Genomic DNA, 25,990 nt, shown 5'->3' with positions numbered 1-25,990 from the left:
TGAATCACCGTTAGTGAAATAGCCGAAGATTATAGAGAGAGGCGAGATTGAAACAATTAATTATTACTATGTAATGTTAAATATTATAATTATTATATATATAATTAAAATGTACAATATTTATGGAAGCGTGGTTTGAAACAAAAGCAAGTAATATGAGCATCACATATAAAAATGTAAACGTTAATGTAACACGTTCCGAACTCTTCGATAACGAGATTTATGTCAATATTACGCGAAATATTTAGAGGTCCAATCAACCTCTACCAAGAGTAGTATTAATATCTGCCGTCCTTTTTATCGATCTTGAAATTCCACAGACGTCCCCTTCTTCTCCTTTTTCTCCGTCCACCGGTTTCCCCGTTCAGGATTCGACGGATCTTGCGAACTTAGCGCACGGGGAAAAAAGGGCCTCGGCTAATTAATAGAGCGGGATCCAGACCCCGAAGGGACCGGAGCGCGCTTAGGACCCTTGCGAAAAATAAAATACACTCGTGGAGTAAATTAACGGAGAGCAGGGGGCAGGCTGCCGCGAGCTAATTAATAGAGCGAGAATCCGAGGAGTGGTGGAAGCCCCTGAGAGGATTCTCGAATCTCTGCTCGTTTACGCTCGTTTTTTGCACGGAGGATGATCCCGAAGATCACGGTCCACGCCAGAGATTTCGCTCATCACCTTGCGCAACGTGTCATTTACCTCATTATGGAATATATGCCGAAAGAGTTTTATGCAAATTTTTAATCCCGCCATTCTCGCCACGATTTTGACTGGCACCGTTAATTATAGTGTCCAGCTTAATTAATTCAATTCTTCGCAGTACTTTATTGCGTTGTATTTTATCATATGCAATTTCGAGAGAGTAAAAGAAGCTAGAAGCAACCGACGCGACGATAAAAATGGCTGGTTCGAAAAAGGAATTGCGAAACGGACGAAACGAATGCCGCGATGTTGGCCGCGCGATTGGCCCCGATCGATTTGTATCGGGAAACAGCTATTGGCAATCGCATGCCGTCCTCGAAACTCAGGAATCCATCGTTGCTCGATCGGACGATGGTCTCCCCTGTCTCCTCCACCCTGCTGTCGTCGCTTCACGTCCTCGTTTTTTCTTGGCCGTCGTTTCGCGATTTTTCAATCGCCAAGAACATGCCTATATTCTCATATCGGCTATATCGAATTATCCGCACAAAATTAGAATTAAACGAAACAACGCAGTTCAACTCCGAAGTGCGAGGTGTACGACATTCTTATCTCGGGCCGTATATAGTTAAATATAATTATAATTTCAAACAAAGGGTAAATTTTTAAGTGAAATAAGAAAAATACAATTTTTCTGCAATCAATCTCTAATTAAAGATATAATATCAAACTCTTGGAAGCCAAATCGAATCAATAACGATCTCCATCAAGCTCTAACAGTTAACAGCCATCAATCTCAGAGACGCGGAACGTCTTCTCTATAACGTCACCCTAGTTAAACGTCGTCGATAGGTCTGTGAAGCCCTTCACCGCGTTTGCCGCGAAATGAAGACATCGCCGACGGATGACTCTTAATCATCTCCGACGAGTTCGAAAGTGGACTCGCGCCGAGAAAATTACACGGTGTGTCCCTCGGGTCCGATCGTTGATCAATCACTCGTCCGAGAAGGAGACGACGGCAGCTCGTCAGCACCCTCGGACACACTCGCGGCGAGACGAAGCGACCGATCTTTTTCTACTGTGCCTTCCTCGACTGTCGGCTTCTTCGCGTTTTGCGCCTTTCCGACTGTGCAAATCACTGATTGTAATCGCTGCAATTCAGAGCAGTTCAATTGCAGATGCTACATATACCTACGTGTTTTAAGCTATTTCTTGCGTTTCCATCATCAAAAATAAATACGGCATCGAAATTTAAACGTTAATTTGAGTTAATATATTAGACGCTCTTCTATCTTTCTATGTTTTTTGATTACCATTTTCCTCGACTAAATCGGCTCTTATCTTGGACCTACGAATCACTCTACTCAGGATTTTTAGATCATATCCGCGTCTTCCGTCTCTCGTATCTTACTTGTGCTCGAAAAAAGGGTCTCCCGAAATATACGGAATATCCGCGGGCACATCGTCGGCCGGCATCCGGTTGACTATTTCGAGAATATAATCACGAAACGAAGCGCCTCGCCGCGCCGCAGGCGAGAGGGGACCGAGGGGAGCATCGCAGGGAACGCGAAAGAAGAGAGAAGACGAAAAAGAGATTGAAAGGAACGCGCTTCTCTCCGGCGGGGAAGAAGAGGCAACTCTTCTCTGCACAAGAACGTTTTGCGTTTCCACTGTTCTGCATTCTGTCGCGTTACTGACTCTCGTTCTTCGTCGGCGCTGCGTGTTTCATTTGTCGTCGGAGTCCTGGCTTGTAATGGGCCGTACAAAGTTCGTTATACATGGTGAAACATTATAGTCAACGTGTCCGCGATTAATTCTTCCCGGTTTCGATCACAAAGTAAACGGTGATTTACGGGCCGTGATGTATATATATATTTCCGAGATCGGTACGCATGATGATGTCGGTCCAAGTTCTTTCGACGATATTTCTTTCTCTTTTTTTTTTCTTTCATCCTGTCATGAAGAGCGCTTGATATTGCATGTCGATGTTCAGTGGAACGTTGATAGCTGTAACGAGCGTGAGATAATTCTGTCAGACATCAGAAACGATTGTCTCAGAACGACTGAAAAAGCAGCCGACGTTTTAACACTCGACTTTAACACATTGCACGGTGCTGCTTTTCCGTTCTTCTGCGAATCCTCTGTGATCTGTGATGCGCGGCCTGCTTTTCCCCGAGAACGAAGAAAACCGCAGACTCTCGCGAGCTCGTCGTTAATAAATAGACCTTTTCTCCTCCCTCGTGTCTCGCGCTCTTCGCCGCGCTCTCCTCACCGTAACTCGCTCGCCCGGAGCTCGTTGCCACTTCGGCGTTTTAGTAATTCGAGTTAGCTCTTCGACTCTTCCTTCTTCGTTGCCTCCCCTTCGGCACCCCTCCGGCTCCATCGGTCGTCCGTCTGTTATTTCGCGCTTGACGCGAAAAGCAAGAAAAAGGAGAATTGGCGGCCTCCGTGCGAGTACCGGCGGTGGAAACGGCCGAGAGAAAGAAAGAGAAGGAGAGAGCTAAAGAGGGTCGAAGAGGGTCGAGACCAAGACCACGAAGTCGCTGATTGTTTTAGCGCTAGGCCAAACTAAAACGGCCGGGAAGATTCAGAGGGTCAGGGCCGTGTGTGAAAGGATTTGGATACGGGGATGAGTTTTTCATATAGATCATTTGCTATTGATTAACGCATAAATCAATAAATCTTTTTTAAACTTTGATATATATGTAATGAGATATAGTATTACATATTATGAAAAGTAAATCTACTCAATGTCTTATGATATATAGAGAATAATTAATATTAAAAATTAATATTGAATCTATTATGTAGCATTATTATTTTCGATTTAAATTCCAATATATTTGAAGTATATATTAATTTTTGCATCATTCTATTTCGTTAATAAATACTTTCCAAATGTCTCTGATATGTCGATAATTTATCAATACGGTCTTGTGAATTTTCTAATATAAAAGATCGCCAAGAACTGTTCCTGCCTGTTTTTCTCTTTCACGCTTTGCATCTCTTTCTTTGCCTGTTCGCACAACGAGGCGGAGACGATAGGCGCAACGCGTGCCAAATCATGCGAGTGGAATCGGAGAAATTTAAAAAATATTCTAAATTTAATTACCCCGCTGTGGACGACCCTCGGTCTTTCGAAATCGTGCGGGCTGCCAATGCTAGTGTTGAAAAATAGCCAATTGACGAATCGTTGCTCGAAGCGTGATCGAAGACCGCTTTGGCGCAAGAACATTTAAAACCTCAAAATGGTTATTGAAAACACTAAAGTATGAGCGAGATAATAATTAAAACAATAAGATATTGATGATAATATAATTCTTAGAAAAATAATCATTTTTTGTGATTTTGCAGAATATCCTCAAACTTTCAGTTATTGTTAAATCATATAATTTTTAGATAGATCTTATAAAGTCACAAGTAAAGCTGCATTCGGACGTTGCTTGGCATACCACAGAAGACGAAATGGGAGAAAAGCAAGAGAATAATTTCATGATTCTTGGCGTCGATGAAAAATAGTGGCGCGCTTAAATAGTAACCCGCGCTCGTTATGCGCTCGTCTAACCGCCTTGTTAAGCTAACAGTCGTATAACCGCGCCCCGAGAATATTCAAAGTTATTGGATACGCGATCTCGTAAATCACGGCTGCTGTGCGGTACTTAGTAAAACTTCGGAATGCTTCGTACCGGTGCGGTGCGGATAAGAGAAAAATCGGCGCGGGCGCGTTCGCGCATCAGAAGGATACCTTCCCGGTACACATGTGAGTCTGTATGACGCGGATAGAGCAAGCTCGTTGTGCCAGTTTGTCGTAAATTTCCGTTAACGAGCCGGCCGCACCGAGCTGTGACTCGGGCGCGCTTTTCTCAGGCAACATGGCGAAGTAGGAGAAACAAAAAACTATCCTGCGAGAAATATGAAGCTGAGAATCCATTGCGCGTGCTCGCCCATAATTTTCCTCGCGGAAATGAAATTGTTTATTGGCATACCATTATTAACGCGGACAGATAACCGACCACTGTTGCCATCGTGATCGACGCTGTTGGCATCGTGCGTATTACAACTCTTGTTTATCACGCGGCGCCGCTACTTCAAATTCGAAACAGATGAAGACAGATGAACGCAGTCGTTTTACTAACCGCTGGCCAGACCAGCAAAGGCGAACGAGTGAAAGGAGGACTTAATTCTCTAGAAAGCTAACACGAAACGATTAACGCTAATCTGGTCTTACGCAGCGCGGTACCAGAAGATTACATGACCAGCAGGCGGAAAGCACAATATTACATTGATCATTAACAGTCGATGTGAACTTTATTAATCGGACAGTCATAAATAAAATATCAATGTGCGAACAGTAAGATGGCCATTTCCAGTCGCAGTTGAGAATTGCTGATAAACATTAGTTAGATTTTTAATATTAATACTAATATTTTGAGTCATAATTCAATTGGCTTTGACGGTTTTACAATTGCCAATAGCTGCGACAAATCGTTTCCCTTTGACCTTATTCGATCACCAATAGGGGTAATCGGTTTCCAATGTTTTATTACGACTTTTATCATTGATAGATTTCCCCGATGTCGAGTCTCTTTATTTCTTCATCCGCGCTACCCCGTGTCGTCCCCCCGCGCCAAAAAATTCACTGAATGAAGATCTATCGCGCGAGTGAGGGAGACTCTTTCTCTCTCGATCACGGGAATCGAATTTCTTGTTTTGACAGCGGATCGCCGATCCGTGGCGAGCCGCGTTTTGTCGGGTTCGCCGAAAAGTTTTCGAAAGTCGAACAAAGAGCAGCGAGAAAGAGGATCGCGAGGAACAAGCCGGCACGGCGCGGCGGTTTCCCCTTCCGGCTATTTGAATTTGTAGAAAGGGTTCGCTTCTGTTTATTTTTTGGGGGCCAATGGAGGGAGAAATCGTGTGCGTGCGAGGGGGTAGATTGCGCGCGCTTATATCGGGCCTAATGTTACACACAGAATTTCCCCTCGTAAAAACTTTGCGCGTCCTACGTAAGTAAGCTCACGAGGGAGTGCGTTTAGTGTAAAACTGGGGGCTAGATGTGAAAACTGAAGGTAGGGTATTAAGTGCCGAGTATCGCGCATCCTTGTCTCCGACATCAAGACAAAAGCTTCGTACTAGTGTTTTCACTGTCAGTGTTTTCTACTCTCGTTATGCTCTCAAACACCAACATACTTATATATCTACGTATGATCATATCAGAACATTCTGTTAAAAATGTGGACAGAAATTATAGAATGCCGAAATTCCTTGACAAAGAATAAAATTTTGCAGAATTATTTTATATCGATAAAGAGCGAGAATTTATTTGTACGTTTGATTTGAAAATTGTATCCGAATATTTGGCACAGCAACGCGTCCCTTCGTTAAATTTAACACGCCCGTCATAAGTAAGGGCGCAGAGGGTTCGCAACGTTCTAAAAAGGAAGGGGTTGTAGAAGGGGGTCAAGGGAAAGGGGAAGGAGAGTAAGAGGGTGTATTAAGTAGTACGCGTGTAATACTGCCCCGAAAAAAATCTATACGCGACAGCGTCCGGCGGGACGAGGGCGAGCCGGATTAAAGAAAGAGAGACTGGTGAACCCCCCCGTTCATTTACTGTGGGTAAAGCGATACCAGTGCCACGATATTAACAAACGCGCCGTTGTGAAACAAAATCGAAGGAAAGCAGAATTAAAGCGGCGTGTTTCAATTTGTTTTAATTCAAGATATTATTTTTGCGATATAGAAGGCGGATAGGCAAGTCCGATCTTTTACTGTTTTCTCGATTTCCTTAAATTAATGATATAGCGTCACGAAAGGAATGATCGTGGCGCCAATCGTAAAATTGTCGCTTGTATGCTGTAAATCCTAAGGCGGTATCATCACGTCGACGCTCGCATCTGCAAGCATCTGTTTAACGCTCGATTCTCCGACAGGAAAGTCACGACACGTGTACCCGTTTCTTAAAGCCGTTACGTTGAGATCGTCGAGTTGCATAAGCTAACTGCGCTGACGTTGATTGGATGAAAGAAGGTACATTAGGCATGTGCGCACCGAAGTGGAAACAATAAGAGTGTAGTGAGAGATCGAATCTTTCTGAATTATTAAAAATCTGTTATCAAATCTATAAAATTTCTTATGCGTAGCTATATTAAGCGGTTTAAATCATTCATTTGGCAATTCAATATGTTCGTTTAAAATTTAATTAGGCGATATCTCTATGAAGATGATTCTTTTTTTGTTATGGGATATCATGAAACGGTCCAACATTGAAATCAATTGCATTTGATGTGCATTACTCAAGATTAACTTGTGCGAATATGGAAGTCTTGGATGAAGTCAAAACAGAGCGATGCGGGGTCGGCGACGAACCTATCCTTTCTTCTTCTCCTTTGGTCTTCACCTCGCGCTACCTCCCCCGGTAAAGAGGGCGGACTAATTATAATGAACCCGTTCGCCACGAATGGGAGAACGGCCATAACGACGTTTATTCTCGTCCCGAATGATTCTACAGCCTACGACGGTCGCGTCGGGCAATAAGAAGAGGATGAGTCTCCAGAAGAAACGCGGCGACGTCACGCCAACAGAGAAGGTGCTAAACGGGTGACGGCAATCTGTTTGTGGCGCCAATTATTCCAGAAATGTATTTTGAATTAAGTTTTGTCACGTTAGAAGCTAATAGGACCACTTAGAGCTTTGCGATGATTTTTAGTCAATTGAGAATGACTAATGTTCAAAGAATGGAAATTTTCGAGATTTTAAATGCTGGGTTTTATCATTAAAAGATTTACAGATGAACAGTTTTCTTGATATTAGCTCGACAAAAAAATAACAAAAAAATAGATCTCTCTTTGATGAAATTATAGTGTGCATTCATCATTCTCACCATGCAATCTATGTAATAATGTTTATTCCGGAATCCAATGATTATTGCTTTGAGAAACGCAGCGTGCAGCAGAAGAAGAGAGAAACATACAGCTAAGGGATAAGAGAGCGCGATGGATGGATGGATTGGGAAGCGAGAGATAAGTAGAAACAGGCTATACAGAAAGAAAAAAGGTGCTAAAATAGTAGGGGTACGGGACGGGAGAATAGGAACCATAACGTAATTTTGACAGAAATAACGCCGCCGCATTTGCCGAGAGACAATAAGTTCGCAACACTCTCGCGGATCTTAGAATAGTTTAGTGTCGCTCGCTCTCTCTTTCTCTCCCTTTCCGCTCACTTTCTCCTCTCACATTTCTTCACTTCACCTCTCGGTCCCCCTTATCACCTACTCTTTCCCTATATATTCTCCCTTTGTACGAGTTCCCGCTGATGCTGGCGCCGACATACTCCGTGCTCGCGTTTGGACAGACGCTAGAAACCCATCGGTCACGATAGTCAGTTGACTTTTACTCGTATTAATACAAACGATTGCTATTGACATATTCAATTACCTATTATCGAACTATATCCAGACGTGTTCTGATTACATTAAAAATACGGCGTATATTATGAATTTCCAATGCAAAATATCTCGGATCTATTGACTGTAATTTCGTCAAATGTATATTTCATTATGTCGCTCAGAATGGGTATCTTGTGGCAACTATCGTATATTGGGAACAAAATAAAGATAAGGAAATTAGCCTTTGTTCGCTCGCCATACGGCAGAAGTGCTGCGAATCGATATGAAGTACTCTAACGTTGATTCTGGGTTATTAAATCGCATCTGGTCGGCGCGGCGCGGCGATACCATTCGCGAAGCCATTTTTCCGGAAACAATGTCGCGACGAGGACCATCGAGGAAGGGTTGCAGACCTAACCGGGGGTAAAGGAAAAAGCGGCGAGTGAGGGCATGTACTTCGGTGCTTGTTCACATATTTCTTTTTTTCACCGGTATTTAGAACCTCTCGAGAAGAAAAAGCGTTCAATGGGGGTCGCCGTGGCTAAGACGACGAATTGGCGAGCGCAGCGGGCACTCCACGCATTATCCAAACACGCACTTTCATAGGTTGCGTGAACCCCTCCGTGCGCGCGTGTATAAACGTACGTGTGAGCACACGTGTAAGTGCACCGAGCGAGAGAGCGAGAGGGAAGGATACGCGCGCGCATGAGCGCACGATGGAGGTAGCAACCGTTTTCTGCGTGGTACCTCGTATAAAGGGTTATTCGCTCGGCCCACGGATTAAATGATAAAAAAGGAAAGCGACCCTGAAATACGGGGTCTTTTCAGGTTCGGGTCTTTTTGAAAATTTTAGACTCCCTCCTCGCCGCGCCTCTCAGCTCTCGGATGGTTGTCCCGTTTCCATCTCTCCACGGTTTGGGATCGGCTCCCGACTTCCCGCTCTCTGAGCAGCTTTAAGAACTACGTATAAAAGGGTTCGAGCTCAAAGCCGCTGGATGCGAGGAGGAAGGGAGTCCTCCTGACTACGTGTCGTCCTGGGGGTTTCACATATTTTTTAAGATTTGCTCTTTAAGCCCCGTCACGTCGTGCATATATTCTCCATTTGGTGCCATCGGTAACTGCGTGGCTCCGTGTGGGTGGTATATAATACTCCCCCTTCTCGTGGAAGGGGAGCATTAGATCATTTTGCATTTTTTGCGATGCAATACTTAATAAGCATGACGAGCTTTCATAAAATTTAATTTTCTAGAGTTTGAATCTCGAATCGTGACTCAGAACACTGTTGTTTCTCGCTATTCGAACTTAATCATGTAATTAAAATTAATTAAATTTATTTTGAGCAAGTTAAAATTAATTGGATATATTAACGTTGCAAATAATAAGGTGGAATATGAGACGTTCTATTCTTTTCCATAACATCAAGTGTTTTAATTTGAACGACGTCATTCGTTGTGTTCCGAGACTGTAAATCGATCAGTTTTTTTTCTTCGAGGCGTTTCAAGGCTGCGGTGTGTTTCACTTACGTACTATCATGATTTTGGCACGCTTCCCGGTTTGCATAATTAAGCGTCGAAATGTTTGACATTCTTGGATACGAAAGAGGAATTGGTCAAACCGTGTGCACATTATATTCTCCCGGGACGAACTCTGGCTGTTTGATATTTATCTTCGATTAATACGTCGATGCCTTGTACGTAGGCCTTGGCCCGAGAAGGAGCACTCCTCGATTACGTACTTGAAGCTTCGACCCGGCAAACAACGTAGCGCGGCGGCAGCCAAGCCAACGCGGATTATAAATTTGTGCAAACAATAGTTTCCCGCAGCGTGAAAGCCAAAGGTGTCTTTAATGAGCGGCTGCGCGAGATACGCGACATCGAGATACGCAGCTACGTTGCGTAATTACTCAGCCAAAGGATAAGTTAATCGCCGTAACCGAATGTTACGCAACGACGCGTAACTGGAAGCATATCCGGTGACACCGGCGCTTATTATTAAATCGGCCGGAGTTACTCGACTTATCGCTGGAGAGCGATCCGATCCACGTGAGGGCCGGGAGAACTTTCGGATTCGCGTAGAAATAACGTATAGTAAGGTGTGTAAAAGACTCGCTGCCTCTATCCAAAGATCTACGTTTCTCCGTTATAACGCGGGAGAATAATGTGCGCCGAATTCTCCCTCGCCACACTTTTTTCCCTCTTGTAACACTCGTCCCTCTTTCTTTGCTTTCTCTCTGTCTTTCTCTCTCTTTCTCTCTGCAGACTAAACCCTTTCTCTTTTTGTACTGAGGCGCGTATACGCTCTTGCAGAAACGCACGAACGGCCAATGTACGCGCGTTCCCTCCGTTTCTGACGGCACATATATACCACGAAGAGCGGGGAGTCCCCGCGAGCCACGAGAAATATTCGACAATTTTTAAACTCGTTCCTGAACACGCGGGCATTCAAACGCGCGCGCCTTTGCAGTCAGCAAGTAGGAATTTCTGAGAATCGACCTCGTCCTGGTAGGGTGCACCAAACGCTGGATGACGCGTGTGATAGATGTTGTAGGATTAAAACACTCGAGCCCGGAGGACACTCGGTTTCGGGCTATGTGACGCATGATTTGTTATCTTCCTATGATCGGCTCCGCAGCGTCCAATAAATCAATGTGGCTGCAATGTCCCTTTGTTCTTAATTCATTGATATGGTCTAGCTATCTATATACAATTATCTTTTCGTACGTCACATCTCATGCTGCTTAATTTTGCAGATTTGAATTTCTTCGATGTTACAATGTGTCAATCTAATGCCCTGCGGAAAAGCACAAGTGGGCAGTTGTGGAAGAGGTTTGCCGGCCCCACGGCATTCGGCGTGCCCGAATAATAAAATTTAAATACATTCTGACAAGAAATGCAAATACGACCACTTGAGAGTGCTTTAACTGTAGAATTATTCGTTTAGGCAAAAAAAGGGAGAGAACGGCGTGGTGTGTGTGCGCGCAGTTTATTTCCATTTCTCGTGTGCGCATTACCTCGGGAGATAATTATCGCGAGCGAGGATTGGTCAACCGAATTGCGCCTCGCGCTCAATATTTTCTTGCGTGCCGCGGCCGTTTCGAGTCTTTTAGGAGAGCTATGAACGCGCACGCCGAGGTAAATGCTTACGCGCCTCCGCTTCGCCCGCGGCCACGCCGCGCTTTTTGCATATGCGTATTGCGATCGACCCGATAGTTTTTTTTTTACGCCGACCATTCTTTCCTCTCCCGCGCTCTCTTTTATTCGCCCTCTCTCTCTCTCTTTTATTTCGCGGCGTACCCATGCGCGCCCATCGGACAACCAGTTTTCGGTCGCGCGGGAGAGTGCCATAGGTCGACGAACGGTGCGCTCATAACTCGCGGTATGTGTATCAGAAGTCATTCTGGTATGCGCGTCTCCTCTGGCGATGTAAACGCGAACCGTATTATCCAGAATGATAGTATTGCCCAGAACACACGGTCGGTAAAATAAGATGGTTGCCTGTGGAGGGACGTGTATGTACCAGCGAACCAGCTGGTATCGGCCGAATACCCATCTGGCTCGCACGGAAAGTCGTGACGAGAAGGAAACCTCGCGCAGATTTCTAGGGCAGTTTGTGATCCACTGAGATCTGTCGATTTTTGAATTCGAAATTTGATGCAACTTTTAGATTTACGACAGTATTTATTAACAAATATTTCGTTAATATAGCATATATTATGCGCTAAATAAAAATTATATTAACGTAATATCTATTCTATATTAAATAAAAACAGACAACCGTTATCAAAATATTCTTGTTTATTTGATTTTATTTTTTTATGAAATCTTTTTTCATACGTCGACTTAATAATCGATTTAATTTAATAAATACGATCCTCCCTCGTTTGTCACAGCCTTGCTCAGGCAGAGTATGTCTCCGGTAGCGGATTCTCTGATGAGTGGTTCCAAGACGTCCGTGTCCCAACCGATCATCGATTATTCCCGATATGTGAGGAGATATACATCCAGTCAAGAATGCGGCAGTACGTACTGCAAAGAACTGGGCTGCAGAGAGCACTTTCATTGTCTGGACTGTAGCGGGAGAGTGTTTGTGAAGAAGGAGGAAATGATCAGGCACTTCAAGTGGCATAAGAAGAGGGACGAGTCCTTGCAGCACGGCTTCATGAGGTACTCGCCGATGGACGATTGTTCGGAAAAGCACCCTGGCCGGGCCTGTCCGCACAATAGAAAGCAGACCCACTATCATTGCATCCACGAGAATTGCGACAAGGTATACATATCGACATCGGACGTGCAGATGCACGCGAATTACCATCGCAAGGACTCGGCCATTATACAAGAGGGCTTCCAGCGATTTCGGGCCACCGAGAGCTGCGCGACTGACCATTGTCAATTCGTTGGACAACGGACCACGCACTTTCACTGTCGTCGACAGGGATGTCGGTACACGTTCAAAAATAAGGCCGATATGGGTAAGGAACGAATGCTCGCGTGATTAATGCGCTCGCCCGCGTTTTAGGTCGAAACTATCGTCAATTAAAGCCTTTCACTGGAAACTTAACATATCAAACGTTTCAGATTTAATTCTTGCGCTGAGAAATGATTACGTTAATAAATTTTTATTTAACGCATCTTATTATACCTATGGTCGTTGTTTCAAATTTCCGTGATTTAAACTATAAGTTTTCTTTTTTTTTCTAGACAAGCACAAGTCTTATCACATCAAGGACGAACAGCTGTCGCGCGATGGTTTCAAGAAGTTTATGAAATCGGAGGCCTGCCCCTTTGATCAGTGCCGATTCTCCCGTGTTTGCAATCACATTCATTGCATACGACCGCATTGTAGCTACGTTCTGCACTCTTCCGGTCAGCTTTTTTCACACAAGCGAAAACATGAGCGTCATGAATCAGAACTAGCTTATCGGAAATACAAGCAGGTCACCGCCGTAGGTGGTACTCGTCCGCCTGGATCATGGGCGCCGGACGAGTTGAGCGCTCAAAGCTTATCTTTAAGTCTGAACGGTGAGAGCTCGAACGAAGGCAGAGGTTCTCCGTCGTACTACTCTTTGGAAGATTCTTTCCAAAGCGCGAGTGACCTCGCTATGGATCTCACTGCTCCGACCACGACTATTGCGGCTAGCGGAAGTTCCGTTAATCTCGAGCAGCAGCAACATCAACAATCTCAACAACTCACCGCCGCCGAATTGGCCTATCTGGTACCGGCCACCTCGGATTGCGCCTGTAACGCGGGCAGAGAACATCATCATTGCGGGTTAGACCGCTGCGGAATGACCTTGAAAGATCCCCGGGAAGTCAGAGAACATCTGAAGGAACACGAGACGCAGGAACGCATTACGGATGCTTTCTTTGAAGAGGGTGGCTGCGACGACAGTTGTCCGTACGCAGACAAAGAGAAGCATTATCATTGCAATTGGGAGAACTGCCGAGAAGTGATACTTTCCACCGACAAGCCGTTTCGCAGATTACAGCATTACAAGATCCACGAGTATAGCCGGCAGTTGAACCTCTCTTGTCCCTCGCACGCCCTCTCCTCCGATGTTACATTGACCCACCTGACGAATATCGATGCGATGTTCAGGCGGAAACGCGGTAGACCGCCTAAAAATCGTGTGATAGAAATCTGGTCGGGTGGCGACCCCGCGACGCACACTCACGATTCGCCGCAGGCGATCTTCACGAGTTTTAAACTCCCGAAACCGCAAACTCCTAATTTAACGTCTAATATGCTAATGGAGGATCGAGAGGGTAGCGTGTCGCCTTCGAACAGTCTGGGCGAACCCGAAGGATTCGCTACGTACAATTCGGAAGGATGTCCGGACGTGGCCTGCGTTCTTAGATTGACCAAGCATCATCATTGTTCGCAACTACGGTGCCATTTCTCTACCGATCGACCAGACCAACTGCTCATGCATAGTAAGGATTTCCACGACAACGTCGACATACCACCGGGCTTCGCCTTCTATGATAAGATGGTCGACTGTCGGCTGCCTGGCTGTCATAGCAATCGCGTTAATCGGCATTTTCATTGTACCCGACCGAATTGCGGATACTCGTTTGTTAGATACTCGACAATGGCGTTGCACGAGAAGCAGCATTCTTCCGGCCATGTCGAATCCTGCGGTCAAGAGTCGAACAATCAAGAATGTCAAACGCAGCTTCAATCGTTGGTCCAGGAGACGAAACCAAGGATCCAAGTGAAGAATCCCGCCGAATTGATCGAGAAGCCCGATGAGAGTCTGACGGCAGTTGATCAGGAGAGCAGATCGATAATCGAGGACAAGGAATCCGAGCTTGCGAGTCCCGACAGCGGCAAAACCACCGGTAAGTATGAGAAGAGAGAGCACGGATCTGAGCACTCGAATATCAATATTTGGGCAAGTTTGGCAATGAACCTTTTTTTTTCCTTTAAAAAACACATCAGATACTTTCTTTCACTCAAGTACGTATGCATGCTGTTCTTTGCACGTAGTCGCACACCAGTTTATACGTTATACCTTGCGTTTGTCGTTGAAGTAGGACACTCTTCGCTATTCTTCCGTTGTTTGTTTTTTTTTTTCTCATTGTTTGTTTTATTGTTTTATTTTCTTGATGTACATACTATATACACGGTGGTTGTATTCATAGCGGGCGGTATATTTGAAGTTGGTTGTTTGGTTGATTGTTGCTAGTGGTGAGGGCGGCTGGCACCTATTATCCGGTCAGCGGACCGCCGAGTGAACCCGCACTTCCGGGCGTCGTGTTATCCATGCGAACTTCCGTGCACCAAGGTTCGTCTGTCTCTTTTCGACCAAGTTTTGTGCTTTTGAGAGTGTTCCTGTATTAGTAAATTAGTTCTTTTTCGTTTCTCGCGCTTGCGGGCGGACGATCCGAGCTCACAGAAATCTTTGACATTGCAGAACCGCCGGTCATGCCGTCTATGAGTTCTACCTCGCCGCACACCCTGTATGGACCGGAACAAAGCTGCAGCAGGCCATTCTGCAAGCTGAAACGCAAGAATCATTATCACTGCAACGCCTGTAATCAGGCTTTCTCGGAGTTAGATCGTCTGGTCGCACATATAGCGAAGCATTCGACTGGCGCCATTCTCAGCCAGCAGCAACACGACATGGTCAGCCCGTCGCCTAATCAGCTGCAACACGATTACATCGCGCAGCTGTCGCAGAAGCACGACTTCATGTCGCCAAACGCTCAGATGGCTCAGAATATTCAAAACTTCCAGAGCCAAATGCAGCGGCAGATGCAGCAGACTTTCAACCAACAGTCTCAATCGAAAGACATCAAGTTAGAAAAACCGAGGTGCAGCATCGACATCGGTGTGCAAAATGTCCCGAACGTTAAGCGGGAACCGCCCGAGATTGCATGTAGGGACGAAGGCAACAATACTGCGATAGATAATCACGAAAACGGTCAATTGGCGCAACCACCAATTCAGCCTACTAATGTGCAACAGCCTTCGATACCGACAAGCTTTGAGCTCGATCTCAGCCACGGCTTTCATTTTCCTAGCCCTGCTGTGATGGCAGCGATGAACCAACAGATCGCCCTAATGAATCAGGCTCTACCGCCATTTCTTCAGCACGGTGGAATGTATGCTGGTGGACCTGGACTGATGTTCGCGCCCGGTTTACCACCGACCAATTTTCTTCCACCTACGAGAGATGAAAATCCCTTAGCCTCGCTGGCAGCTAATCTTAATCTGAAAAGATCTCTCTCACCGCCAGACGCTAATTCGCCGGAAGCCAAGAAGCAAAGACTTCATCATTCAATGCGTATGCTGAAGGATGAGCCTGTACCGGATGGATATGTCAGGTTGGTATAATAATTTCGTGACTCAAAATGATTGACTCAAAATTCAATTTTATTTTCTCGCTGTTACAGATTCAGATTCAACGAGGACTGCAGGTACCCTCATTGCGGCTACAGAGAGCATCAGACTCACTTCCACTGCATGCGTCAAGATTGTGGCTATTCGTTCTGCGATAAAACTCGTTTTGTGCAGCATACCGCGAGGCACGAGCGGCTGGATACCTTGATGGGGGGTGATTTCCAGCAGTATCGGGCCAACGTGCCATGTGGCAGGGCTCAATGTGCGTACACGTCGTCCCTCGGGTCAATGCAGAACAAGGCGTCGCATTTTCATTGTTTGAAGTGCGACTTCGTCTGCACAGACACGAATAAAGTGGTCGCTCATCGGCGGCAACACGCCAAGCTGGACAGTATCGCGGCGGCGGGTTTCCAGAAATTTACTCCCAGTCAACCGTGCGGAGCTGTGCAGTGTCAACATTCTGGCAAGCAGACGCATTATCATTGTCTGCAGTGCCAATATGCAGTGTTGGGTCTGGCGCAGATGTCGGCGCACAAGTACCGACACATGGACACCTAACGATCTCCCGTAGAAGTCCTGTGGTAGAATGCCCGAATAAAGCATTACCTTGGTCCCTGTAGACATTCCCTAGAGAATGGCGTTGCCATCTTCTCCCGACTAGGTGGAAAATCGAGCGGAACCGGTAGGGGACTAGTCAACGACTTTGTCGCAATTCGATATGCCCACCGTCGATAATTGCCGCGTAAAAGAAAGTCTAAACGATCGTCCGCGAAATTCCGAAAGACGCCTATTAAAAGACAAATTCCTAGTCCCTATAGACATTCCCCGAAAGAACACTCGAGTGCCTCGATCGTTCATGGTCGAGCAATGTTCCTGGTAATATGAATGATCAGTGGCAACCGGTAGGGGGCTAGTCAATAACGTTTATCTTCAGAATGAATACTATTAGGTCGAGATCTTCGAATCAAAATACCTTCGGTATCTGTAGCTACGTCGAGGAAACGTTAAGACGATTCGGTCTTTTCGTATATAAAGTCTAAGCACTAAGGTGAACCGACGAAGAATCGGGAAAACGATTGCATCGTCGAGCAATCTTTGCAGACTCTAGAAACGCTTCCACACGTGAACAAGACAGAACTTTGATATGGCGTAAATTCAACCGGGGATTACGAGGTTTATATGTAGTCGAATCTCAAAATATAATTCTTCCGCACCATGACTCTCGGGAACCGGGAACGAGAACGAGGGACGCGAGAATCTGGCGTAGCACTAAGACAATAATACGAAGACAAGTCTATAATATAGCTTTAGCATGAAAAAAAGACAAACTATAATATTTAATAGGAGAAAAAAAGAAATCTTGTACATTTTTTCCCTTTGTTAGTGTCATCCTATGTACCCTCCGTGAAGTCCTTACGACGATCTAGATCTAGATCATAGAATAGTTTAATGCATTGTCCATAAAGAATGAAGAGAAACAGTAATACGAAGTGGCAAATTGACGACGCGACAATTCAATTAGTATTCTTTATGCATTGCGAAATAGTAGGAATTAATGCGACGGTCATATCTTTTGCTTTGGCACTGAAGAAGGGAGGGGAAGATATCATTTTCCTATCGTCTAGACTACGAAAATAAAAATGCCTCTTGCGTTATGTCGGCGGTATTAGTGTTCCTATTGCGCAATCGATAACGAGAAGATTCAGTAGTATAGCTATCATATTTGAGTACTCTTTATCTTTTTATCTCTAATCATTTTTTACGTTTGTTGTAAAAGTTTTCAAAACAGTTGCTTCGTATGAGTTTCTCTATTAGTAATTGCAAATTATTTATTTAATTAATTCGTATAATCGAGAGTTGATTGTGCAATGACGATGATATAAATACATAAAATGGCAAAATAAAAAGAAACGCATATTTCATGCTGGATTACGTTTTGGAGGAGCTATGAATATTTACGCTATGAATATTACAAGCAGTATTGATAAATTGAAAGTTAATTAGAAAGACTGCGAACCGCGCGAGACATAAGAATGGAGGATAGAATGAAGAAGAGCGATGGTCGTTGAACGATCAAGTTAGAAAACGTGAAAATTAAAAGTTTGAAGAGACAGAAGTTATATTGCGAAAAGTAGAAAGAGAAAGAAGAAAAGATATATTCAAAGCATGTTCTAAAAAATTGGTCGCTGATCGACATAATCCAAAGCTGTTTAATATATGTATGTATAGTGTATATGTGTTGTAAAAATTGGTACGAATCGTTCATGGAAGGAACAGATTTCTCGCTTCTTCTATTCCTAAAGCACGCTCAACGATGATACGATTTCACTTTCATTCGATAAGTTGATTTTCTCCCGCGTAATCTCGTCGTACACTTCTTATCGTATTAGAAGCATCTTCGCTCTTTTTCATTTTTAAATGCAACCGAGAAAAGTGAATGTTTGCATTAATCAGGTATCTTCGAGACAAGTAACGGTTCGTTTGCACAGAGAATGATAATAACACCGGATGAACGATAAGGAGAGTATCCGGAGAGTTTAGCGCGTATGTTCTCGAGTAGAGACCAGAAGAGATACACGCATATCGGCGGATAATTAAACGTAATACGCAGAAAATATTATGCGACTGCTCGGCGAGAGATGCCCTGGGGTGCCTTTAGGATCATTTCCGAACTTTTGTAGAACCGTGCCTTAGCAATTTAACATACAACGATACGTAGGAAACTATTTGTTCAACATAGCAGAACCGAATCGATAATCAGATCACACTAATTAGACCTACATCTTATTTGTAGCTATGATCGAATTTCGGAACAGAATAAATTGCAATTGATTATATTTACATAGATGTGTATGTGTGTGTATGGATTAAATGAAGACTAAAATCTAATTTTGAAAGACAGTTGATTCTGAAAATAACAATTTTCTACTGCAATCATTGATAATTTTAATAAATTAATATCGTGGTGGTTCCTGGATTAAATTCTTTCCTGAATTATTTTAATCGACTGGCCGAAAAACGATCATAGATTTATAATAGTAAACAGAAGACGTTAGTGCCTTAAAGATACATCAACTAGATAAAACGCCGCAGAGTGTAGTCGCCGATATTTAAATGGTCATTTTCTAACGTTTTTACATTTTTTATGAAATATTTATAATTTATTTAAAAGGAAAAGAATTTAATCTGTACAATTTATCGTCGCCGAGAACGCCCTCGATTTTTCACATGCAAAATTTGATCTTAGAGAATGATACACGAACATTTTGCAAAAGATTCCTTAGAATTGTATTCAACATTTTATTTAACAATTTATTAATGTGAAACCTGTTTCCGTATACTGTAATTAATATTTTCGGTAAAAAGTAAAAATATCTTATAATGTTGCATCAGCAGTAAAAGAATTTTTGAACGTTATTTTTTGAATATATCATGAAGAAATCTACAGTTTGTGATGTAATCAGAACCCGAATGTGTCTGCTCCTAATTAAGATATCGTTTTTTTTTATCGCATTAAATGATTAGTCAACAATCCGTGCTCTAATTTAAGTCGTAGATATTGATCGACCATGAATTCAAAAAGATATTTTATTTCTATAAACATATGCACTGTTACTGTCAAATAGAACAAAATCTCATAAATGTCACATATCAAAAGTATTTTAATAAAAAATCGTATTTTATTGCCGGAATTATGTTCGGTTTCAGCAAAGAAATATTAATTACGTAGTGAGGTAAATAATTATAAAATGCTATGTATCAAAATGAACCGTGATAAATAATAGCAAAATTGTTTATTTTAATTAAAAGTCTCATCCGTACAACCCATAGTTATAGAAAAATACATTGGTGAAATTTTGAAAGCGACGATATGAATAGCAAAGTTCACGAAAAATTAAAATTTTATATTCAAAAAATCATATCTAATTCTTGCGATGTTCCACTTTACAATACTGAACTTAAAAACAGCCAAGCGAGACGGATTGATCGCAGTGATTTTAGGAGGACCGATTATATTTCGGTCAATCGAGCTGATCCCTTGAAAATGAACCGAGGATCTCAATGTTCTAATAGTTTTCCTGAGATATTACAATAGTAGCATTCCATATAGCAAGTTGATAGTCATCGATCCTGTCCACGCCGACGGTGCGTCGTCTTTACGCGGCAGTTAAAAAATCACGAAGAAAGTTCGTCGGTCTCGCGGTATCGTGTGTCGTATCAGCGATGTAACGCGATATCGAAGCGGACACCAATCCCAGAGTAGCGGTAGAAGAAAACGAAAAGGTATCGTTGTCAGAACCGAAGATATCGTTCGCATCGGGAACGTGGAGAGGCTAGAGTCCAGCCATTAAACAAGTGCCATAAAACCACGCTATAAAAGTTCAAGTACTGTTTTACTACATTAAGTCGAGAGACACTTGCGCGGGACTATGGAAGATTCAGCATGTGGTCGATAGACAAATCTGTATAATATTTATTTAGTATTTTAGAATCGATAGGAATGCGTGAGAAAAAGATAAAAGAGGACGAACAGGAAATATAGTTATGGAAATAGTCGAATACGAATGAGCAATTTATCTACTTGGAATGTAATTGCGAGAGATGAATTCTGATTGAGTGTCGAGTGACAAAGAGAAAGAGAGGATCACTAACAACGACGTATGATGGTTGCCTTATAAATATGGAGAACCTTTATTATATATATAATATATATAATTTATAAACATTATATTATATATATTATATAATATGAGATATACATATATGTAATAACGTGGTCATTGTCCGAAAACGACAACGGAAGCAAGACGAAAATGAAGCGAAACAGTATACCACTAGAGCGTATTATTATTCGAGAAAAGCTAGAAAGATTCTATCGTATGGTCGTTAGTGCTAAAATATCCGCTGTATGGATCTAAGAGAGAAGAAGCTATTATATAATTTTATCTATTATTATTATATTATTATTAATATTATTACTGTTTAATTTTGCCCGTCACGCTCGCCCTGTAGCCTTATTCGAACCTACACGACGAGCATGCGGGCATTATTCTATGTATTATTCTCTATTATTATTATTATTATTTTTATTATTTGAAGTTTTACCTATCAGATCCATCTTGTAGCTTTCGAACCTACAAGGCGGATGTGTGGGTTCTATTATTATTATTATTATTATTATTATTATATTAATGATTATGGAACCACATCGTATGTAGCTGTGATTTTGCTTTCAAAAAGTAAAAATTAAAAATATTTATAGCAACTGAGATGATATCTCTACATTTATATTCCGTTCAATTATTACCTTTAATCTGTGCTTGTTACGATTTTTATTGTATATCGCTTTGTTTTCTTTTTTGTAAAATAGGCTAACAGTAAGAGATATTAATTAATTAATTAGCATGATGAAATAATCTGTATCATAAACTCATCGGTCGTCTGTCAATTCGACGGTTCTTATTCAGCATTTTGAGGTAACAAGAATTCAATTTCGTCGTGTCATATTTTATGCGGACGTTGCATATTCGGACATAAAAAATTGCCTAGTCTTCCAAGGAATACTTGATATTAGTCACGATATTAAGCGTCGACGCAACTCGTTATATATTTATACATTTGTGTAAAAGTCGCGCATTCGGAAAAAATAATATACAGCGATAAGAAGATCGTGTGCATAGTCCAGAGTAAATGATGTCAATGCGCAAAACTTTTCGATGGACTTTGAAAGAGAGTTGCTTCACCCTTTTTAATCTGTTTTTAACATTGTTTTTAACTCTGGACGAAATAATCACGAGACTGTTATTTAATTAATATGGTTGAGATAGCAAAATTTTTTATTCGCCAAAAAATCCGCCGATGAAGTATAAATTTCATATAGTGTCGATTCCGCACTTGTCACATATTAAGATTACAGAACTTAAACTACTAATTAAAATATCGATCTAAAGATCAAGGCGAGAAATAAATTAAAAAAGGAATTGAATTTTAAATTTATGTATACATATGTGTCACAGATTTCCCTTTTCATATTATTCAGACATTCTGACGTATAATTAGTAATTTATAATCAATTATTACTTAATTAACTGTTAATATATTTATTTCATATTTTAGATATATCGTTCTAGTCACTTTTGAACGAGAAAAAATTATTTATGATTCCAAGTAAAAAGTTCTGGATAATTTAAATTTTAACAATGATTCACACATGACTTCGCAAGAGCATTTGGAAATTAAATTTAACAAAGTCAGCCAAACCTATCTCACAATTTTCCAACTACGTCCGTGGCAGTGTACTCTTGTCAAACACTATTTGCTCCCATCCTGACTATTAGAGTCAATCAAGCGCGCGATACCCAGTGGGAAACGATCGACGAAGTGGAAGAGATACAGAGAGGAAAAGTGAGAGCAATAGGTAAAAGAGGAAAATTAGAATATATAAATATATAAATAAGAATTGTGGCAGACAAATTATGATTCATTTTTTATCGATTTCTCGGTTTACAAAGGCAGTGATGCGATTTTTCACTTTTGTTTTACATCACGTCACACGATAATTGCAATTTACTTTGCTAGTTTTTTATATCAAAGAGATTGAGTATCAATTTAATGAATTTAATCTGTTGTAAGCGAAAAATGTATTATGCTGATATTTTAAATTAAATATTGTGTTGTTCATGAAACCGGTATTGATTGACTTTAGCTGCGCGAAAAATTAAACGCATCGACTTAGAAAAGATGAATATGTGATCAGGTCGTACTGGAATTAAATTTGTTATTTATATTAGTTCTGAGCTGAACGATCAGTAAATATTACATTGATATGCATAATAATTTTAAGCCAAAGATGAGAAAAATTTGAGAGAAATTTCCAATACATTTTTTTTTAAATGAAACAAAGCCAAGTAAAATTCAATTGACTCTCTGTCATTGATACGAAAAAAACTAGTAATGAATGCTTTGAATTGTATCGTTACAAAAGTGAAAAAATTTGAAAAATAACGTTCTTCGAGAAAGATAACGGTAAGTGTTGAAATAAAATAAAAATTTTAAATGAGTGCATGATGTAACTACGTAAGAAGCTCCGCTAAGCATGCGTTATGAGAAGTTCCCCAACACGTGATCATTTCGTGATGAAGACGGATGGTCAATGGGGTTGTCTAACGAGTGCACGTGTTGCAGGCGTGACTTCGTAATTTGGTTGTGTCGCACTCTTGGCATAGAAAAGAAAAAGGGAATGGCCTGGAATTTCCAATTGTTTCAATTGAGAGAGAAAGAGAGAGAGAGAGAATTTATTGTTTAAAAATCTCTCTATATATCTTTATATCACAAATACAAAAAAAACAGCTTCTACAGAAATTTTATTCGATTTAGTGGAAAGCTACATGAAGCATTCTCAATGATTTCTAACGCACAGAACAGATTAAATGACTAACATAGATTATCTGTAATTTTTTATCTTGATAAAAATTCGGATTACATTTATACTAACACGTGATGAACACGATGAGATAATTATTTGCTAGCAAACTAAAATATGATAAATTTATTGAATTATTAACTGGTTTTTTGTCGATTTCTTTTTCGAAATGTAAGTGTGTGTTTGACCTTATTTAGGATTACGTCATTTCCGGTTTTCTTTGAGTTAGTGAGAATATTGGCTGTATTTGCTTTCACGTGCTGAGCACGACCAGATAACGAATAGATTCTGCGATTGCAGACGCAGAAGGAGGATATCAATGCGACGCGCAAAAAGTTTGCCGGTGCTTTCTATATTGTGCTTGTGCAGTGATGGATATCGCAGAGGCGCGCACGGGTAGAAGTGACGAAAAAGAGGAAAATTACGGGTACAGAAATAAAGCAGCCTAAAGTGGGGGAAAGTCTACTATAATAAGATATCAGCCGTACGTTGAACAACGAAGTTAGTAGGAAAATATTTATAATAAAAAAGTTTCTTTGAATTACAGAATTGTAAAAAATATAAAATTTAAAACTTTCTATTTTCTATCTTGTCCATTTTTTTTTTAAATAAAAACAAGTTTTCAAGAAAACTAAAGTTTATCAAAAGAATCTTACAATCTTTAAAGATTCTTCGATATTTCGGCCAGACTTCAATTCAATGTTTTCGGAACGGTACATGTGTTTTTTGGTATCTGATGATAAATCGCTACCAGCAATTAGGTGCGTACATTTTTTTATGTCAAGATATTCGATGCGTCAGCGAATTATTTACTGCCATACGATTATAATTACAATATCAGACGTAAAAAAAACGTTTATTTTTTTTGTATTATTTACGATGGCAAAAGTATAATGCAAATGTATAAAACACGGGTAAATCAACTAAACAATCCATAAACAAATTAAATGCAGTTGTTTAAAAAAACTCCATAAATTATTATACATTGTTAAATTAAAAGTCGGGACTTATAAATATGCACGAATTCGGATAAACTGACACGTTACAAACACATGCTTTTTTGCGCCGTTTCGTATTATCATAAGTACGAACGTTGATCATGCGAAAAGTATTCTTCAATCAGCTTCAATATTAAATTTCTTTTCAATGTTGCTTATCTGTGCGACTGCGTTTATACATATACGTGATATATTGAAAAGATACGCTATGCAACACTGTACTATATGCTTACGTAAATGTGCGATACATTGAATAAAATATATGAGCAAAATTGTTTTTATCAAAATTAGATTAGTGGAGACTTTCCATCGTTGATTCATGCGCGACGCTTCGAAAGTCTGAGATTTAATCATTGTAAGAAAAAAATGACATATTTGTAAGATAACATTAACGCGACATTGTTTTGTCTACATTGTAAAACATCTGGGGATCCCTCTCTGTCAAACAGTTATTGGAGAGCACGCATCTGCGTAACGCTCGACGCGTGTCGAGTAGCCTTGAAAAAAGCGAGGTCAATGAAATGACATGTATTCCTTTTTTTTCTGCGAAATCAATATATCAATTCACCGACAAAATTCTATTTATTAACGATATCGTTATCATGGCATAGTTAAATCGAATCGAATTGTCTCATTATTTTTTCTCTTCGTGATCACGCATCTTTCACGTGCCTCAACGAGCGGAATTGATACGTGCGTCGCGTCGGCCCTACGCAGATTCTCCTTGGACCTTCGCGATTATCGATCTCAGTGATTACGCGCGTGTTTCGTTTCACGTACGCACAAATTTTGTTCTTACAGAAATGTTACAAGTTGATTGGTTAGAAGCCATGCGATATAGTCAATCGACTTGTAACTTTTCTATAAGAATTTGCGTATATATATATATACGTTTCTCTCTTGCGAATAAATTTAAGAATCGAGCCTCAGAACAGGTTTGGCCTCTGCTCGATTTCAGGTATTCGCATTACATTAAAAAGAAAAGCAACAAAATGACAATAAAAATAATACCGCATCAAAACAAGAGAGAGAGTATCATTGTTCACAAAACAGCTTTACGTACACGTATTTGTATTTAATACTATAAATCCACTTTGAAACCGGTTTCAGTTAATTATGATGCAATATTTCAGTCGAGATTTCAGTATTGCGTTATAGGATCCAAGCTGGCCACCAGTTTGTTGTGCTAAATAGGTTTTAAATATGTAAATAGGATTTCTCTCGCGAAAGAATTTTGCTTCACTGTCATTAAAATAGTCATCAAAATAATATTTGCGTTATAAACATATATAAATGATAAATATGCGTTGCGTTTAAATTTCTATGTAAAAATAAGCATAGCGCCACAAAATTAATGAAATCTCGCGGAACGGTTTAAGAATTCCAATTTCATTTGATTCCGAAATAGAACGTTAAATTTGTCGACAGAATAAAAAATGACGCATCATCAGTTTCTTTCAACCGCAGAGTAAAATCTTCGAAGTCGTCGGTGACGCAAACTCCAATTTTTTTTACAAGTAAAAGTGTAATCCCATCAATGCCATGTATAGGCATCAATCAAGTTAGGTTTTTAGAGGCCGGTAACACAAAATGCGAGGAAGAGGGGAACGAGTGTGTACGTGTCGAAAGACTCGTCTCTGCGGCCATGCACGCATTTCCTCGAGGACCTCGCGTCGATGACCTTTTTCCTCTTTCTCAGTATTCACACGAGA

At 41.2% G+C, this 25,990-nt stretch overlaps 1 protein-coding gene across 2 annotated transcripts in view; it reads left to right on the top strand.

Moving 5' to 3' along the window:
• LOC139783516 (zinc finger protein castor homolog 1) overlaps positions 1-21,127 on the top strand; it is a 75,953-nt gene extending 54,826 nt beyond the window's left edge. Inside the window, exons 7-11 of one of the 2 annotated variants that reach the window (XM_071722696.1) lie at positions 11,905-12,483; positions 12,713-14,353; positions 14,701-14,799; positions 14,929-15,841; positions 15,911-21,127. In XM_071722696.1, coding sequence (XP_071578797.1) covers positions 11,905-12,483; positions 12,713-14,353; positions 14,701-14,799; positions 14,929-15,841; positions 15,911-16,415 — 3,737 coding nt within the window. In that variant the 3' untranslated portion in view covers positions 16,416-21,127. The remainder of the gene's footprint in view (positions 1-11,904; positions 12,484-12,712; positions 14,354-14,700; positions 14,800-14,928; positions 15,842-15,910) is intronic. The other variant, XM_071722699.1, reaches the window with a different exon arrangement.
• Positions 21,128-25,990: the final 4,863 nt, after the last annotated feature.

Source organism: Temnothorax nylanderi, unplaced genomic scaffold, assembly GCF_030848795.1.
Source record: "Temnothorax nylanderi isolate EJ_2023f unplaced genomic scaffold, tnyl_v1.0 TNYL_tig0008_pilon, whole genome shotgun sequence".
Classification (NCBI taxonomy): Eukaryota; Metazoa; Arthropoda; class Insecta; order Hymenoptera; family Formicidae; genus Temnothorax; species Temnothorax nylanderi.
This window is presented reverse-complemented; position numbering and strand designations above follow the sequence as displayed.